The sequence below is a fragment of the Carcharodon carcharias genome, chromosome 10 (genome assembly GCF_017639515.1).
Source record: "Carcharodon carcharias isolate sCarCar2 chromosome 10, sCarCar2.pri, whole genome shotgun sequence".
NCBI lineage: Eukaryota > Metazoa > Chordata > Chondrichthyes > Lamniformes > Lamnidae > Carcharodon > Carcharodon carcharias.
This window is the reverse complement of record NC_054476.1, coordinates 137,907,937-137,927,804: the sequence shown is the minus strand read 5'-3', so window position 1 is coordinate 137,927,804 and position 19,868 is coordinate 137,907,937. Positions and strand designations below refer to the sequence as shown.

Genomic DNA, 19,868 nt, shown 5'->3' with positions numbered 1-19,868 from the left:
AACCTTTGTTGTGGCACCTTATCAAAAGCCTTCTGGAAATTTAAGTACAGTACATCTACTAGTTCCCCTTTATCCACGGCACATGTTACTACTTCAAAGAATTCCAAACAGTTGGTTAAACATGATTTCCCCCTCTCAAAACTGTTGACTCTGCCTGATTACCTTGAATTTATCTAAGTGCCCTGCTATAACATCTTTAATAATAGCTTCTAAGATTTTCCCTATGACAGATGTTCAGCTAACTGGCCTGTCTCCCTCCTTTTTTGAATAAAGGCGTTACATTCACTATTTTCCAATCCAATGGAACCTTCCCTGAATCCTGGGAATTTTGGAAAATTAAAACCAATGCATCATCTCACTAGCCACTTCTTTCAAGACCCGAGGATGAAGTCCATCAAGAACCGGGGACTTGTCAGCCCGTAGTTCCAACAGTTTGCTTAGTGTCACTTCCCTGATTGTAATTTTTTCTGATTTCCTCCCTCCCTTCCATGTCCTGATTTAAAACTGCTTCTGGGATGTTTCTTGTATCTATAGTGAAGACCGATACAAATTACCTGTTCAATTCACCTGCTGTCTCCTTGTTTTCCATTATTATTTCCTCAGACTCCCTTTCTATAGGACCAACGCTCTCTTTGTTAACTCTTTTCTTAAATATCTATAGAAACTCTTACTATCTGTCTTTATATTTCTAGCTAGCTTTCTCACATGCTCTTAATTTTTCCCTCCTTAGTCATTCTTTACTGTTTTTACATTTTGGCCAATCTTGAGCGCTGCCACCCATCTTTACACAATTATGCTTTTTCTTTAAGTTTGATATTATCTTTAACTTTTTTAGTTAAGCCAATGGTGGGTCCTTCCCTCGAATTTTTTCTTTCTTGTTGGAATGTATCAATTCTGTGTATTCTGAAATACCCCCCTAAATGTCTGTCTCTATTGACCCATCTCTTAACCTAATTTGCCAGTTCGCTTTAGCTAGCTGTGCTGCATGCCCTCATAATAGCCCTTATTTAAGTTTAAAATACTAGTCTTAGACTCACTCTTCCCTCCCTGAAACTGAATGTAAAATACAAAAACATTGATTGCTGCTGCCTAGGGGTGCCTTCACTATGAGGCCATGAATTAATCCTATCTCATTGCACGATACCAGGTCTAGTATAGCCTGCTCTTTGGCTCCAGAATGTGCTGCTCTAAGAAACTCTCCAGAAAACATCATGAATTCCTTATCCTGGGTACTTTTTGTCCATTTGATTTTCCAGTCTATATGTGGATTAAAATCTCCCATGATTATTGCTGAAGTTTTCTGACAAGCTCCCCTTATTTCTTCCTTTAATACGCCATCCTCCCATGCAGTTACTGTTAGGGGGCCTGTACACCAGCCCTACAAATGACTGCTTGCCTTCATCATTTCTCATCTCTAACCAAACTGCTTCTACATCCTGGTTTCCTGAGCTTGGGTCATCCCCTCTATTGTGCTAATACCATCATTAATTAACAGAGCCATCCCTCCTTTTCCTAGCTTCCTGTCCTTCCTAAATATCACATACCCTTCAATGTTCAGGTCCCAATCTGTCATTCTGCAGCCATGTCTCTAATGGCTATCAAATTGTTCTTTTTTCTATTTCTATTTGTGCTATCAGTTCATCTGTTTTTCAAATGCTACATGCATTCAGATACAGAGCCTTTTGTTTTGGCTTTTTAAATTATTTTTGAAATATCTTTGTAACCTCTAGCCTCATCTGATTTACTCATAGATTCATACTGTCCCTTCCTGTCATGGTCTGTTTATCATTTCCTATGTTAATACCTTTTGTCTCTTGCCTTGTCTCTACTCTTTGATTTACCACATCCTCCCAAATTTGATCCAGTCCCCTGACAATTTAGTTTAAAAACATCTCTACTTCCCTAGCTACACAGCTCACTAGAACATTGGTCCCAGCATGATTCAGGTGTAGACCATCCCAATGATGTAGCTCACAAGTCCCCCAGTACTGGTGCCAGTGCCCCGTGAATCAGAACCCACTTCTCCCGCACCAGCCTTTGAGCCAAGCATTCCTCTCTCCAATCTTGTTTACTCAATGCTACATCTGCATTTCGCTCAGGTAACAATCGGAGATTATTACCTTTTTAAGGTTCTTTTTAATTTAGTGCCTAGCTTCTTATGTTGACCATACTGAACCCCACCTTGTTCTGCCTGCCTATGTCGTTGGTACCAACATTGACCATGACAACTGGATCCTCCCCATCCCACTGCAAGCTCCTCTCCAATCCTGAGCAGATATCCTTTATTACTACTACATTCCTCTCCTCCCCACCCGCCACTTGAATGTACGATGGTGTTGTGGTCAATTTGCTCATCATCCCTGCAGTCTGTGCCCTTGTCCTCACCAGGAGCAAGAACCTCTTACCTATTGGACAAGGGCACTGGCTGAGGCTCCTCCAAAGCCAAATTCTGAATCCCTATACCTGCCTCACTCAGTCACAACTTCCTGTCCCCAACCATGGGCCAAATTTGATGTAATTAATCTAAGGGGTGTGACTGTCTCATGAAACAGTGTCCAACTAACTCTCCCCCTCTCTGTGTCGCAGTGTTCGCAGCTTGGACTCCAGCTCATCAACTTTGAGCCGAAGTTTCTCGAGCAGCCAACACTTGCTGTAGATTTGGTCACCGTGGATCGCACTGGCTTCCACTAGATCCCACATGCTACAGCTGCAACACATCGCCTGCCCAGTCATCTCTACTCTATTGAATTAATTAATTTGGATGTTAAATATTTTAAAAGTGAATTTCTTAACTGTACTCTTCAGCTGTAATAATGTCTCCTGATTTAAATCACTTGGCCAATCAAAAGAGACACAGAACAGATACCCACCAATCACCTACCTGTTTTCCTGTGACATCACACGCTGGCTCTGACAGGTAGAAACAGGTTGAAGGGACTCTCTGCCACTGGCCATCTCACGCAGGTCCACTCTTTTTTTAGATATTTTTGGTTTTCAAATCTGCCAAATGTAAAGTAGGCTTACCTACATTACAATAGCCGAGCTATGGTCTACAAATACCAGGTTGTTTTTCCATTTGCCAGCACTCTCTCACCCTACTTACATGTTAACACTTATACCTGTAATATAATATATATTAACTGCATAGCCGTTCAAAAAGTTCAGTTTTTGGATGTACGGATAAAGGATATTTAACCTGCACTACAATTTAGTCCACTTATTAAATACTAGCACCACCTTCAACTAAGAGTTATGTTTCTTAATTCCTAACTGACTTACCAGTTACTCACCAACCAGCTCCTTCCTCTGCACTAAAGTTTTTAAAAAAAAAAGTAGGAAAAAAGCAACTCCTCCCTTCTCGCCAAGCTCCTATCACTGTTTGCAATCTGCGCTCATTTGCAAAAATATTTAGTCTTTGTAGCTGAGGCTAAAACAACTAGAGTGGACTAGTTAGCCAATTGACTAATCAGCTGCCCTCCTGTAGAGCTTGTTTACCCCTCGCTAAAAGTTGGAAGAAACTTGCTTGTTCTAAGCAGATATCAGATAAATGCTAACTGCAGACCAGATTTTTCAAAAGATATTGATACTTAAAACCCCCGATCACCAAACTCATATCAGTTTAATCTGTTTGCAATCTGCGCTCTGTTTTACAAGTATATCCTTCCTTGGGTAACGATTAAAACTGCAAATAGCACCTCATGTGTAGTTTCACCAAAACCCTATATAATTGCAGCATAATTTCCTTATTCATATATTGAACCTCCTTGCAGCAAAGGTCAACAGAAATTTTTCCACCTTAATTGCTTGCTGTGTCTCCATGTTAATTCTGATTAGTGTACAAGGACATTCAAATCCTGCAATAGCAACATTTATTGGTGTCTTGCCTTTTTAAAAAAAATCTGCTTTTCCATTCTTCCAACCATGTGGGATGGTTTCGCACTTCTCCATATTATAATCCATATGCTTCCTTGCCCAATCACCTTAACTGGTCTGTATCCCTTTGCAGACTCTTTCTATCCTCCTCACAATTTATTTTCCCACCTAACTTTGTATTGCCAGCAAACTTGTCCTTGTAGAATCACAGAAGGGGGCCTTTTGGCCTATGTAGCTCATGCTGGCCCTCTGTGTGGGAAGGGGAGGGCCGCACAGAGCAAGCAGAGACATGGATGTTTCTGTCTTAGCTGATTAGTTAAATAGCAATCATTTGCATATAGTTACCTGTGACTAGAACTGTCAAGAGAAGAGCCAGAGAGCATAAAGCTATTGAGCGAATGAGGTGGAGGGAACCCAATTAATACAGCAAAGATGATATTCCATTCTAGAATTTTCCTTGGTATCAGATTTTGGAATCCATCTCAAGAAATGGGATAGAAGAAATTGACACAAACTCAAATTTGCATGTTTCAATATTCCTCTTGAAGCAACAAGTTAATTCTCCAGCTTCAACACATTTGGGACAGAGAATTCAACATTCCAATCACTTCCTGCCAAATTTTTTTTCCCTGAACTTTCCTTTAATTTGTTTCATGATCTTAAAAATAAAGGGTCGCCTGTTTAAGATGGTAATGAGGAGAAATTTCTTCCGAGGGTTGAGGGTCTTTGGAACTCTCTCCCCCAGAAAGAGGTAGATAAATTCTTGACTAACAAGGGAACTAAAGGGTGTCGGGAATGTGGAATTGAGGCCACAATCAAATCAGCCATGATCTTATTAAATGGCGGAGCAGGCTCTAAGGGGCCGAATGGCCTACTCCTAATTGGTATATTTGTATGCCCTCTTACCGCCTGCTGATCAGACTATTTAAAATAAACTATCTTATTGTAACTCTCTTGGGTCACTCTGCAACATTTTTTTAGATTGAATGGAAAAATACTATTTCATGAACTCTTCATCCCTGATTATATCCTAGTGAATGCACACTACATATTTCATTGCTTTTCAATCCTCACTAAAATAGTACATAATACATTCAAATATAACTTCACTAAATGCATCAGTTTCACTATTTGCTTCATCTAACCATGTTTTCACTCAGTCACGAGATAATTTCCACACTTCCAATATGTAATGCTGCCCACATACACTCAATTTTTCTTTGGAGGCAGTGAATGTGCCAAATTGAGTGATAACAAATCATTCACCCTCACTACAAGACGTGGAGAAAAGAAGCTTGTGATTTATAACCTGAATGTTCTGTAAAGAGTTTCTATTTTTGAAATCTTGCTCTGCCTTGTATAAAAATTCAACTATTCAGTCCATAACTGGGCAAAGGGCAATCCAAGCTCATGAGAGAACCAAAGGTTTCCATTGGGGTTTTGAGCCACGAGACATTTGAGCCTTGGAGACGACAAACTACCAGAATGATCCTACCGTCAGAGGGCTGAGTTTTGAGGAATGACTGGAGAAACTTGAACAGCAGATTTTTAGAGATTTTTCAATAGTATAGAAGTTGATAAATGGCACAGAAAAGCTGTGATTGTAGAACAGATTTAACCGATGGGGACGTTGTGATAGATGGATTATTTTTTGCAAAAGAAATTGTCATCAGAACAAGTTACAAGAAATCAAAGTGAGTCAATTGAAGATGTGCCTAATTGTAATTATGTTGCAGAAACCCATTGTTAGCAAACTGAGGGGCAGTTTTTGCAACTCAAAAGCTGCAGAGGAATTATGTTCTAATGGGGTCATTCTTCTCTAGCTCTTCCTACCCCATCCCATTCTCTCCCCACCTCACCTCAACAATGAATTTTGAGCTCCTCAAGATGCTGAGAAATGGAATATCTTCCCCCACTTTCTCTAAAGCTAGATAACATGATCACACATTTCCAATTGCAAAAATGTGACATTCTGTTTCTAATATAGGCCAGTTTGTCGCCTGTCTGACAGAGAACTAGCATGTGTTGAATCAGAGGTTCAGAATGGAGCCTATGGACTTTGATTGGAAATTGGTTAGGAAGTGGGGATTAGAGTAGAGATAAAGGTAGGAACTCAGATTGGCAGGATGTGATAAGTGGTGTTCCTAGGAATCTGATCTATTTTTCACTGTACTTATTAATGACTTGGATGAAACAATAGAGTATTGTATGTCCAAGTTTGTAGGTGGCAGTAAATGGTGCAAATGGGAGCAGAAAGTTACAAAAAGACATGGACGGATTAAGCGAGCGATCAAAACTATGGCAGATGGAGTTTGATGCAACCAAGGGAAAGGTCATCCACTTTGGACATTTGGTAGTCAAATCAGAGTATTCTCAAAATGGGATAAACTAGGATCTGTAGAGGAGCAAAGATTAGGGAGTCCAAGCGCGCGCATGTTTTACAAAAAAAGCTAGGACTCTGATACAAGAAGCAATCAAAAAGCTTAAGAGAATGTTGGTCTTCATCACGAGGGGGCTGAAATGGGAAGAAGTTAGACTTCAATTGTATAAAGCCTTGGCTGGACAATATCTATCTGGGGTCTGAATTGTGTTCAGTTTCGGACGTTGCACCACATGAATGACATTATTAGCCTTTGAGTGATACAGGAGCTATAGGGTTATATATTTTTTTTATTCATTCATGGGATGTGGGCTTCACTGGCTGGGCCAGCATTTGTTGCCCATCCCTAGTTGCCTTTGAGAAGATGAAGGTGAGCTGCTGCCTTGAACCACTGCAGTCCATGTGATGTAGGTACACCTGCAGTGTTGTTGGGAAGAGAATTCCAGGATTTTGACCCTGTGACAGTGAAGGAACAGCGATATATTTCTAAGTCGGGGTGGTGACTGATTTAGAGGAGAACTTCAAGGTGGTGGCGTTCCTATCCATCTGCTGACCTTTTCCTTCTACATGGTAGTGGTCGTGGGTTTGGAAGGTGCTGCCTAAAGAGCCCTGGTGAATTCCTGTAGTGCATCTTGTAGATGGTATACATTGCTGCTACTGTGCGTCAGTGGTGGAGGGAGTGAATGTTTGTGGATGTGATGCCAATCAAGTGGGCTGCTTTGTCCTGGACGGTGTCAAGCTTCTCGAGTGTTGAGAGCTGCACTCATCCAGGCAAGTGGGGAATATTCCATCACACTCCTGACTTGTGCTTTGTAGATGGCGGACAGGCTTTGGGGAGTCAGGAGGTGAGTTACTTGTCACAGGATTCCTAGCTAGTGCCCAGGAGCAATGGGTAGATTCTTTCTTGTTGGAAATGATCATTGCTTGGCACTTGGGGCACGAATGTTACTTGCCACTTGTCAGCCCAAGCCTGGATATTGTCCATGTCTTGCTGCATTTGCACATGGACAGCTTCAGTATCTGAGGAGTTGCAGATGTTGCTGAACATTATGCAATCAGCAGCAAACATCCCTACTTCTGACCTTATGATGGAAGAAAGGCCATTGATGAAGCAGCTGAAGATGGTTGGGCCGAGGACACCATCTTATGAGGGCAAGTTGTATAAACTTGACCTGTATTTATCATGAGTGTAGAAGGTTAAGATGTGACCTAATTGAGACATCTACAGTCATTAAAAGGATTTGATGCGTAGATACAGGTAAACTATTTCCTCTGGAGGGTGGGGGGGGCCCCTCAAGAATGATGGGGCAGAATCTTTAGAATTGAAGCTGGACAGTTTGAGAACACAAAGTCAGGAAATGCTGGAAATACTCTTATTGAAAGGCCATTGACCTGAAACATTAATTCTGTTTCTCTCTCCTCACATGTTGTTTGACCTGCTAAGTATTTCCAGCATTTTCTGCCTTTTGATTCAGATGTTCCAGTATTTTGCTCAAGAAGGAAGTCTGGCATTATTTTTTTTCACACATTGGGTAGTAGAACCCTGGAATTCTTTCCTTTTTGAAAGGTTGTGGATGCTGGGTGCTTTCAAGACTCAGTGATGTATTTTTGTTGGTTGTTGGTACCAAGGGATGTGGAGCCATGGTGGGTAAATGGAGTTGAAGTATAAATCAGCCACATTTTAACCGAATTGCAGAGCAGGCTTGAGGTGTTGAATGGCCACTGCTAGAGCCAGTGATGATATTGGTTCATACTCTGCAAGCTGTGTTGAGATTATCCAAATATATTTCACACTGGATCTCAATGGCTAGGCTTTCATTGCAACACATTGATATGGATCTCGATGATAAAAAGGCCTGTGTCTAAACCACTGCACTGTTCAGTCCGTCAGAAGATTTTACTCATATTAACTCAAACCTCAGCATTGCTGGGCCAAGACCTTTGTCACTTCCTGATCACATCCAGGAATGAAGAAATTGCCTTGTGACAGAGGCAACTTGAACCATTTGGTAAATGTAGAAGGCTAAGCTAAAGGCTCTGATGCAGTTCCTGTTTCAAATTGCAATGCTCCCCTGTCCGCTCGGGATTGAAACAAGTCATTTGCAACTTGTCTTCAGATTACTAGGGATCTTTGGAAACTCTGGTTTAAAATGAGTATCGTAGGGGGAAATGGCAGCTGCTGTTCATATGTGACTGAGTTTGCAAGAATGTATGCATGTACTTTGAAAACATTTCTTATTGTACAATTAGCTCAGCAAGTACCATTTATAAAATAAGTCACTGACAAACAAACCCTCTTTTTTTAAATCTTTGCGTATAGTTAGCAAGGACCAAGTGGTTCAAATGTGATGATTATCTCCTGACATTTTTGTTTTCTGTGATCGTTTGATGTGATGTATCATTCGTTGGGGCGGTGAAAAGAATGGGAGATATGTCATGAGTAGGAATCTTTTATGATGGATTAGGTAACCATAGCAGCAGGCTTCCTCTGTTCAATTCTGAAACAGCTGCCTTTCAGCTTAGCTATTCTCCTCGAGGTCATTGGATGTGATGTGGCTGTTGCTAAGGGAAACACGAGTGCAGAAGAGGGGCATATTGCAAAAAGAGTTATATGCAGATGGACAGGGCTGTCGGCAACTGTAGAAAATTTAATTATTTGTTATTGCAGCCACTTGAGTGTCAGTGGATCTTGGCAGGGGTGCAGTGCCAGTGCAAATATGGATCACGAATCAGTTCAACTTGAGGGATTCCACTGGAGGAGTTAGAGGCTCTCACTGTATTCAAGGATCTTGATTGTGACAGGGTGAATGGTCTGTAACATCGGAATAGAGCAAAAACATAGCACATATACAGGGGAATTCTGTCTAAACTGCAACTTGCATGATAGGCTGGGACCTACAACTGGAACTATGGGCTGCATATTCTCTGTTTGCCAGCAGGAAGCAGACCTAAGCAGGTTGGTGTTTTCTAATTAATGCTGAAAAAAATAACGCTACTGTTGTGATACGAGATAGCAAGACAGCTTGCATTTTGCTGCCTCGTGTTACCTATGTGCTAGTATATTGAATGTTCAGTTTAATTTTTTTTTGGTTTATGGGATGTGACCATCACTGGCGAGGCCAGTATTTGTATGCCATCCCTCACTGCGCCTTGAAGTGGGTGTGAGCCACCGCCTTGAGCTGTTGCAGCCCTTGAGGTGTAGGTACATTCACAGAGCTGCTAGGGGAGGGAGCTCTAGGACTTTGATCCAGTGACAGTGAAGGAATGGAGTTATGGTTCCAAGTCAGGGTGGTTTGTGGCTTGGAGGGGAACTTGCAGAAGCTGGTGTTCCCATGCGAATGTTGTCCTTGTCCTTCTAGGTGGTAGGGGTTGCAGGTTTTGGAAGGTGTTGTTGAAAGAGGCTCGGTGAATTGCAGCAGTGAATCTTGTAGATGATGCACACTGCCACCAGTGGTAGAGGGAGTGAATGTTTTAAGGTGGTGGATGGAGTGCCAATCAAGAGGATTGTTTGTTCTGGATGGTGTTGAATTTCTTGAATGTTGTTGGAGCCGCACTCATCTAGGCAAGCGGGGAGTATTCCGTCCCTATCAGCTTGTGCCTTGTAGATGGTGAGCAGAGTTTGAGAGGTGGGTTATTCACTGCTGAATTCCCAGCCTCTGATCTGCCCTTGTAGTTGCAGTATTTATATGGCTGGTCCAGTTCAGTTTCTGGCCAATGGTAAGCCCCGAGGATGTTGGTGGAGAATTCAGCGTTGGTAATATCATTGAACATCAAGGGGAGATGATTAGATTCTTTTTCTTATGGCAGGCAATGACCATCTCCAACATGTGGGACATGAATGTTGTATGCCACTTTAACAGCCTGAATGTTGTCCAGCTCTTGCTGCATGTGGGCACTGACTGCTTCAAATTCTGAAAAGTTGCATATGGTTCTCACTTGGTGTCTGTGCCTCTGGATGCACAAGGCGTACTATTCTGTCTCCAGAGAGTGTGGTGTTTGCCAACTTACCACCAGAAACTGCCCTTTGGGCCTGGCCATGAAAGAACCAGCCCTCTGCTAGCAGTGGGATTTGCATGTTGCAGTCAACACTATAAAATTTCTAAGTGTCAAGTTGTAGGTGCTACATCTTGAGCAATGGCGCATGCACGAAATAGAGAATAGATTGTCTTCAGGGAAAACTGTGTTATATAGTATCGCATTCTGGCAATTTTTCAAATGCATTGATTATTCTGACTTATGAATAGGAATTTCTACATTGGGCATGAACAGGATGGGCTAAGTCCCTGCTGTGTCCAGAGATGCAATTGCATATGAGTAACAAGTTGATCACAGTCAAAACTGAAGAACCTGCATTTGTACTGAGGGGTGACAAGGCATTTTGTTTCAGTTTGTTCCAGCTAAGGTGTTCTAGCTAATGTGTTCCAGGGATTTGGTCTTGTGCAGCTGAGTAAACCTAAAAAAACAAAGTTAAATGACTTCCCTCCTGCAAGGAACAGGAGTTCACATTACTTAAACTGCAGATGGGAAATAGGCTACTAAAATGCTGATTGAGTTGGAAGAACTTTGGCAGTGTAACTCCTCCATCTCAAGTGATGAGGAGCCTCTCCAGTCATTTGACTGTCATCAGCAAAGCATTGTTCACCTTTGTACAACCATATCGTTTTTTTTTATATATATTCTTTCATAGGATGTGGACATCACTGGCTAGCCTGACTCCTTAATTGCCCCTATTGTAGCAACAGATCACAAAAATATCTGCTTGCTTTTATATTTGCTGCATTTTTATTCTGAAGCAAAAAAAATGTTCTTAAACCTTTAGTTATGATTTTATTGGAATAAATAACCCTGTTTCCAGAGTGCTCTGAGTGGAACTTGTTGGGTTGCATGCTTTCTCTTAAGCTTCTCCACCCAGCCACACACCAAAAAGGTGCCGATTCAGAACTCTTTATCTCATTGTTTTTTTTTCCAAAGAAAATTGAGATGGGTAACTTCCAGAAGAGTCTTGGGTCTTTCTCCTAAAATTGTATAAATGTGGCAAAAATCAAAACTGGTTAAACTGTTATTGTCAGTGTGGTCTTCAAAAATGTCTTTTTTCTCTTAATTAAGCCCCTTCTAATCAGGGCCAATACAATTGACTGCCATTACAAAACAAGGAAAAACATTTCCCATTTGTGTAAGAAAGAGGAATTTGTGATATTCCCTGAACAGTTTTGCATGTGCAAAAATGTAAATGCAGCTATCAATTAAAGTACCCTGCCGTACTCTAATGAATAGTGTGCTGTGTGAATAAGATTTGCTGGCACTTTCAAATTGTCTTCTACATGTGGAGATAAATTTATTTAACTCAATCAGTGTCTCTTATCTTGATCTCAGCACCTCACTGCAGCTGCATGAGGCACGAGATCAAGGTTGAACATAGTGGGGAAATCTGTCATGTTAATGATTGGTACACAAGGGGAGATCATTTGCATGCCAACAGTGAGAAGAGAAACATCTAGTATCTCCTCTGAGAGACTAACAGGAGCTAGGTGTTCTGATTTGGGATTTATCCATCAGCCCTTTCCAAACCTTACAGCTATCCAAATGTCAAACAGGCCAAATCAGCAAGCAGGATATACGAACACATGAACAGGGGAAGGGCATTTGCCCCTGAGCTGGCACTGCCATTTAATAAGATCATGGCTGATCTGATATAATCTCAAACCTGCATCCCGCCCACCCCGATAACCTATCACCCCTTTGTTTACCAAGAATCTCCACCTCTGCCCTAAAAACCTTCAAATACTCTGCTTCCACTGCCTTTCAGGAAGAGTTCCAAAGACTCACGACCCTCAGAAAATTTCGCTCATCTTTATTTTAAATGGGCAATCCATTCTTTTTAAATGGTGACCCCTAGTTCTAGATTCTTCCACAGAGGAAACATCCTCTCCACATCCACCCTGTCAAGATCCCTCAGGATTTTATATGTTTCTATCAAGTCGCCTCTTACTCGTCTAAACTCCAGGGGATACAAGCTTAACCTGTCCACCCTTTCCTCATAAGACAACCTGCCCATTTCAGGTATTTGTCTGGTAAACCTTCTCTGAATTGCTGCCAACGCATTTACATCCTTAAATAAGGTGACACAGTACTCCAGTTGTGGTCTCACTAGTACTCTATATAACTGAAGTATAAACTCCCTAGTTTTGTATTCAATTCCCCTTGCAAGAAATGATGACATTCTATTAGCTTTTCTAATTACTGCTGTACCTATATACTAGCCTTTTGTGTTTGAGGCACCCAGCTCTCTCTCTGAACTCTGCACTCTCTGGCCATTTAGATAATATGCTTCTCTTTTATTCTTCTACCAAAATAGACAATTTCACATTGACAGATGTGTTGTCTGGGATTGGTTGCCCAGATTGTGAGGCTAGAAAGCTAGAACAGACTGTAATTTGAATAGCCTTTAAATGTGAAATTGTCAGATCTTTGCCAACTCTCTTAACCTATCTATATCTTTTTGTAGCTCATTATGCCCTCTTCACAACTTACTTCCCTACCTGAATTTGGCAACCATCCCATCCATCCCTTCATCCAAGTCATTTATAAAGCTTATAAACAGTTGATGTCCCAGCTCTGATCCTTGTGGCACACACTTGTTACATCTTGCCAACCTGAAAAAGACCCATTTATGCCTACTCTCTGCTTCCTGTTAGCCAGCCAATCTTCTATCCATGCCAATATGTTATCCCTATACCATGAGCTTTTATTTTCCACAATAACCTTTTGTGTGGCACTTTATCAAATGCCTTCTGGAAATCTAAGTACAGTACATCCACCAGTTCCCCTTTATCCACAGCACATGTTACTTCCTCAAAGAACTCCAATAAGTTGGTTGACCATGATTTCCTCAAAACAATGTTGACTCTGCTTGATTACCTTGAACTTATCCAAGAGCCCTATTATAGCTTCTTTAACAATAGCCTCTGACATTTTCCCTATGACAGATGTATGGTCTGGGATTGGTTGCCCAGATTGTAAGGCTAGAAAGCTAGAACAGACTGTAGTTTGAATAGCCTTTAAGAGATAGGCTAAGCAAGCAGCTATAAATTACAACTGTTCGACTCCAACCTACTTGCAGGAAAGACTACTGGAGATTGTGGGGGTGGCAGTGGTGTAGTTGTATTGAGACCTGACTGGTAATTCAGAGACCCAGGGTAATGCTATGGGGACCCTGGTTCGAATCCCACACGGCAGATGGTGAAATTGTATAAAAAAAATTAAATGGAATTAAAAGTCTAATATTGACCATGAAACCATTGTTGATTGTCGTAAAAATCCATCTGGTTCACTGATATCCTTCAAGGAAGGAGATCTGCCGTCCTTACCTGGTCTGGTTTACATGTGACTCCAGATCCACAGTGATGTGGTTGACTCTTAAATGCCCTCTGAAGTGGCCTAGCAAGCCACTTGGCTATATCAAACAGCTAAAAAGTCAATAAAAAGGAATGAAATCTGCCAGACCACCTGGCATCAACCTAGGCACTGGAAATTATAACGGCAAACCCAGCCTTGTCGACCCTGCAAAGTCGTCCTTGCTAACAAAATTGGGAGAGCTGTCTTTCAGACATTTCAAGCAACAGCCTGACATAGTCATACACTCAGAATCATACCTTAGAGATCATGCCCCAGACATCACTATCCCTGGATATGTCCTGTCCCACTGGCAGGACAGACCCAGCAGAGGTGGTGGCACAGTGGTATACAGTTGGGAGGGAGTTACCCTAGGGGTTCTTAATGTCGACTCTGGTCCCCATGAAGCCTCATGGCATCAGGTCAAACATGGGTGAGAAACTTACTGCTGATTATCACATACCACTCCCCCCTCCCTCCCCCTTCAGCTGATGAATCAGTGCTCCTCCATGTTGAACACCACTTGGAGGAAGCACCAAGAGTGTCAAGGGCACAGAACGTACTCTGGGTGGGGGAATTCCATGTCCATAACTAAAAGTGGCTTGGTAACACCACCACAGACCGAGCTGGTAGAGTCCTAAAGGGCATAGCTGCTAGACTGGGTTTGCAGCAGGTGATGACCTCATCCTCCCCAACCTGCCTGCCCCAGATACATCTGTCCGTGACAATATTGGTTGGAGTGACATCAAAAGTCTTTGTGAAGACAAAGTCCATCTTCACATTGAGGGTGCCCCTGCATCATGTTTCGGATGGACCTAGCAACTCGAGACTGGGCATTCATGAGGCACTGTGAGCCATCAGCAGCAGCAGAGATGTACTCGACCACAATATGTAACCTTATGGCCCGGCATATCCCCCACCCCCATCATTACCATCAAGCCAGGGGATGAACCTTCGTTCAACAGAGTGCAGGAGGGCATGGCAGGAGCAGCACTAGGCATATATATAAGAATTAGGTGCTAGTCTGGTGAAGCTACAACACAGGACCACTTGCATGCCAGACAGCATAAGCAGCAAGTGATAGACACAGCTAAGCGATTTCACAACCAATGGATCAGATCTAAGCTCTGCTGTCCTGCCACATCCAGTCGTGAATTGTGGCGGACCATTAAACAACTCACTGGAGGAGACGGCTCCACAACTATCCCCATCCTTAATGATGGAGGAGCCCTGCACATCAGTGCAAAAGCTGAAGCATTTGCTATAATCTTCAGCCAGAAATGCCGAGTGGACGATCTATCTCGGCCCTCTCTAGAGGTCCTCAGTATCACAGATGCCAATCTTCAGCCAATTCGATTCACTCTACGTGATATCAAGAAGTGGCTGAAGGCACTGGATACTGCAAAGGCTATGTGCCCTGACAATCTTCTGGCAATTGTATTGAAGGCTTGCTCTCCAGAACATGCTGCGCACCTAGCCAGGTGTTACAGCACTGGCATCTATCGGGCAATGTGGAAAATTGTGTCCTGTACATAAAAAGCAGGACAAACGCAACCTGGCCAATCAGTCACTTCTTGATCATCAGTAAAGTGTTGGAAGGAGTCATCAACAGCGCTATCAAGCGGCACTTGCTTAGCAATAACCTGCTTGCTGATGCTGAGTTTGGGTTCTGGCAGGGTCTCTCAGCTTCTGACATCATTACAGCCTTGGTTCAAGCATGGACAAAAGAGCTGAATTCCAGCAGTGAGATGAGTGTGACTGTCCTTGACACCAAGGCCATATTTGACCAAGTGTGACATCAAGGAACCCTAGCAAAACTGGAGTCAATGGGAATTGGGGGAAACTATCTGCTGGCTGGAGTCATACCTAGCACAAAGGAAGATAATTGTTGTTGGAGGTCAATCATCTCAGTTCTAGGACATCACTGCAGGAGTTCCTCAGGGCCAACATCTTCAGCTGCTTCATCAATGACCTTCCTTCTATCATAAGGTCAGAAGTGGGGATGTTTGCTGATGGTTGCACAATGTTCAGCACCATTCACGACTGCTCAGATACTGAAACAGTCCATGTCCAAATGTAGCAAGATCTGGACAATATCCAGGCTTGGGCTGACAAGTGGCAAATAACTTTGTGCCACACAAGTGCCAGGCAATGACTATCTCCAACAAGAGAATCTAACCATCGCGCCTTGACATTCAATGGCATTACCATCACTGAATCCCTCATTATCAGCATCCTGGGGGTTACCATTGACCAAAAACTGAACTGGACTAACCATACAAATACTGTGGCTACAAGAGCAGGTCGGAGGCTAGGAACCTTGCGACAAGTAACTCATCACCTAACTCCCCAAAGCCTGTCCAGTAACTACAAGGCACAAGTCAGGAGTGTGATGGAATACTCCCCACTGGCCTGGATGAGTGCAGCTCCCACAACACTCAAGAAGCTTGACACTATTCAGGACAAAGCAGCCCTTTGATTGGCACCACATCCACAAACATTCACTCCCTCCACCACTGGCGCACAGTAGCAGCAGTGTACCACCTACAAGATACACTGCAGGAATTCATTCAAACCTCCTTAGACAGAGCCTTCCAAACCCATGACCACTACCATCTAGAAGGACAGGGGCAGCAGATAGTTGGGAACACCACCACCTGTAAGTTCCCCTCCAAGCCACTTGCCATCCTGACTTGGAAGTATATCGCCAAACCTTCACTGTTGCTGTGGCAAAATCCTGGAACTCCCTTCCTAACACTACTATGGATGTACATATATTACATGGACTGCAGCAGTTCAAGAAGGCAGCTCACCACCACCTTCTAAAGGGCAACTAGGGATGGGAAATAAATGCTGGCCCAGCCAACGAAGCCACATCCCGTGAATGAATAAAAAACATGTTGCGCACACCTGTATAACACTTGCCTACCTTGCTTTTTAAGTCACATCTGGCTTGCTTAATCTGGCTATATTTGTTTTATTACTTATACTTGCTTCTAATTAGCCTAATCGTGCTCTGTAACTCCCTCCAAGCTTGGTTCGTGTAACTACCTTCCCTCTAATCCCAGACGTTTACCCCTAATTGGCTACCTGAGTTACATGATAGATTTTCATTCTGCATCTCCTCTGTCTACAAGTATCTTTATCTGTAACTCTCTCCTATAACCAATTCATCAACTGCTGTATCCACTTAATATGAGTTTTCCCTTCTTCTCCACCAGTGTTCTTCCTGTCTGGTTGACTGCTCCATTAAGCCACATGTCTGGCTCCAACTTCAGGTTTCTGAAGTGCTTGCTACACTTTCCCAGTGTTATAATTTTGGGGAAGGAGAAAAGAGTGGGTAACGAGGATAGATGGAGTGCTGTTAATGAGACATCACTCTTGCACTTTTTCTTGAATCTATGTTCTTGTGGCATAAGGGAAAGTTAGTGAATACCCTAAACCAGTGGAACTTTCTCCGTTTGATTGTGGCACAGTATTTATTGTGTTCAATGAGAAAACGGGGTTTCTTGCAGTTATTATACAGTCAGCTCATTACATCAAACCAAGGTTGCAATATAAAGTACCCTCTCCCTGTTGACAGATCGGTGTCAGTAGTGCAGCGCTCAGACTCTGTCAAACCTAAAATATAAGAGTTTCAGTATAGCAACTAAAAGTAACCCATTCAGCATTGTGATAGGCTTTGTTCACGTCACTTTAATAAGCTTCTCAATATTGTGGTTTGATATGTTTTTGGTGTATTTAGTGTTGCATTTTACTCAATCATCCTACTGTTGGAGTAATAATTTCAGTTTTTTGGAAAGGTAGCCACTTTGGAGCCATTAAACTTATAAAAATCAGTACATACATAATTAATACCCTAGTAAGTAAGTGATGAAATTGTTATACCTGTACAAAATTTTTAAATTGTTATCTGCAGGATTTCAATAAAGCAGGATGTGATTTTCTGTATTATCTTCACATGAACTGTGGAAAATATTTAGCAGTTTAATTTTCCCATGTTTTTTAGCTGTGTGTTTGGAAAGAGCACTGGCTGTGCCTGTGTGCATGTAGGTGTTTTTGTGGTCATCATAGTGGAGAATGTTAGTTACCCTTTTCTGGGGCCCCAGCAGTGCCGTGGCTCCTTTGCAGGTGGTGACTGAAAAGAAAGATGCTTTTGTTGCTGGCTATGCCATCAGCTGGCAAGGGCAATTTTGGTATTAATATTAAACTGAAGTTCAAGCACCAAATGTTTTGATTCTGGGCTAGACTCGGTGCACAGTGACACCTCATCTGTATAAAATGGACATGAGAGTTCAGGAACTGGTTGCTCAAGCAGGCTTTTTGAAGGGATATGGTGATTTTGGTTGAAAGTATTTTTGTGGTTTCGTGTAGTTATATTTTACTCCATATGTTGGATTTGCTGTGTTGCCTACTGTTTTTCTAGGTTTTATTCATCTGCTAACTTCACTGAGAAGCCTCCAAACAGCATAGGATTATTAGATTATGCACATTGAAAAACTGGATTCAGACTGCTCAACTCATTACCACCACCCACCCCCCCCCCCCCCCCCCCCCCCCCCACACCACCATTTACGGGCAGCAGTCTTTCAACCCATCACCCTGTACTAGTTTCAATCCCAGTCCATTGCGAAAGTATTTTGAGGGACACACTTGATAACGCACTGGTAGTTAGAGGATGCTGCCTTTAGAGCAAAGCAGTAGGATGAGCTCTGGGCTGGTCCAGCAAAAAATTGGCACGCACACAATGGCCAAATGGCTTAACTCTGAAGTGAAAACTTCTGTGATATGAATTTAGTGTATTATGGAAGAAGCATATTGGCGCAAGGTAAGTTTTTTTCTGGTGCATGTCACTCTTCCTATAATGCATTGGGTATGACTGTACTGGGTAACCATAGTGCCTGCTCATTGGGTGAAAGGTAATTTACCATATCACAGGGCTGTTTTCATTTAAGATGTGCAGCAACATGAAATTTATGGACCAGATCTTGCAGAACAACTCTAAATAAACCTCAATAATCTTGTCTCAGTAATTGATTTGTCTTGTGTTTGCAGGGTACCAACAATACGAGAAACCAGTTTCATTGAAAAAATGAAAAAAACAGTAAGTACAATTTTCACTTATGATATTCTATGGCGTGGACATAATCACATAGTGATGAGAGAGAATCAATTCCCTCCAAAAATGTTATCCTCCCCAGTTACCTTTCACTAGTTTCAACGTGCCCTACTGTTAGGTTTAAATTTGGCTATGTCCTGGATATACAGTTTTACTGTCTTGTATAACTACGTAAGAACCCCTGCCAAGCTGAAAAAGCCAATGTCTTTTATCTCTCTGCATGACTCCTGTGATACTTTGGATTGGTCCTTGTCCTTCTCTGCACCTCCTCTAGGGCTTAGAATTGTAGAATCATAGAAACTTACAGCACAAAAGGAGACCATTCAGCCCACCATGCCTGAGTAGGCTCTTTGAAAGACCTGTCAGACATCGTCTCTCCTCCCTGCTTTTTTGTCTGTCTGTAATCCCATAAGTTTCTCATCCTCGAGTACTTGTCCAGTTTCCTTTTTTTTTAAAAAAAAAGGGCAAAATCTGCTTTCATTACCTTTTTCAGTAGAACGGTTCCAGATCCTGACAACTTTGAATGGGGGGTGAAATTATTCTGAGCTTTCCTCTAGATCTTTTGACAATGATTTTGAATCTATAATCTCCAGTTATTGAGTCGTTCATAAAAGGAAGTAATTTTTCTCTACCTACTCTATCAAAAGATTTCATCACCTTGCAAACCTCTATCATGTCATCTATTAATGTTCTCTGTGCCAAGAAGAACAGTCCTAACTTTTGCAATCCCTCCTCAGAACTGAAGTCCCTCATCCCTGGTAACAGAGGTAAATCTTCTCTGTATCCTTTCTTAGGCTTTTACACCTTTTCCTGAAGTGTGATGCCCAGAATTGTCCACAATACTCCAGTTCTAGCATAACCAGTGATTTATAAAGTTCCAACATGATCACTTACCTTTTTGTATTATATTTATAAACAAAGTAACTCTGCTTTATTTAACCATCTTATCAACTTGCACCCCCCCCCCCTCCCCAAACCATGGCCGACTTTCAGGTATATGCACGAGGATTCGTATAAATGGACACCAAGGTCTTTGCTCATTTACACTTCTCAAAATCGTGATACCTATAGTATACTGTCTTTCCATATTAGTGCACCTAAAAT

At 42.1% G+C, this 19,868-nt stretch overlaps 1 protein-coding gene across 5 annotated transcripts in view; it reads left to right on the top strand.

Moving 5' to 3' along the window:
* Positions 1–19,868, top strand: part of LOC121283253 (NADPH--cytochrome P450 reductase-like) — a 95,713-nt gene that overhangs the window by 38,133 nt on the left and 37,712 nt on the right. For all 5 annotated transcript variants that reach the window (XM_041197634.1, XM_041197633.1, XM_041197636.1 and 2 more), the window contains one exon: positions 18,701–18,749. In XM_041197634.1, coding sequence (XP_041053568.1) covers positions 18,701–18,749 — 49 coding nt within the window. The remainder of the gene's footprint in view (positions 1–18,700; positions 18,750–19,868) is intronic.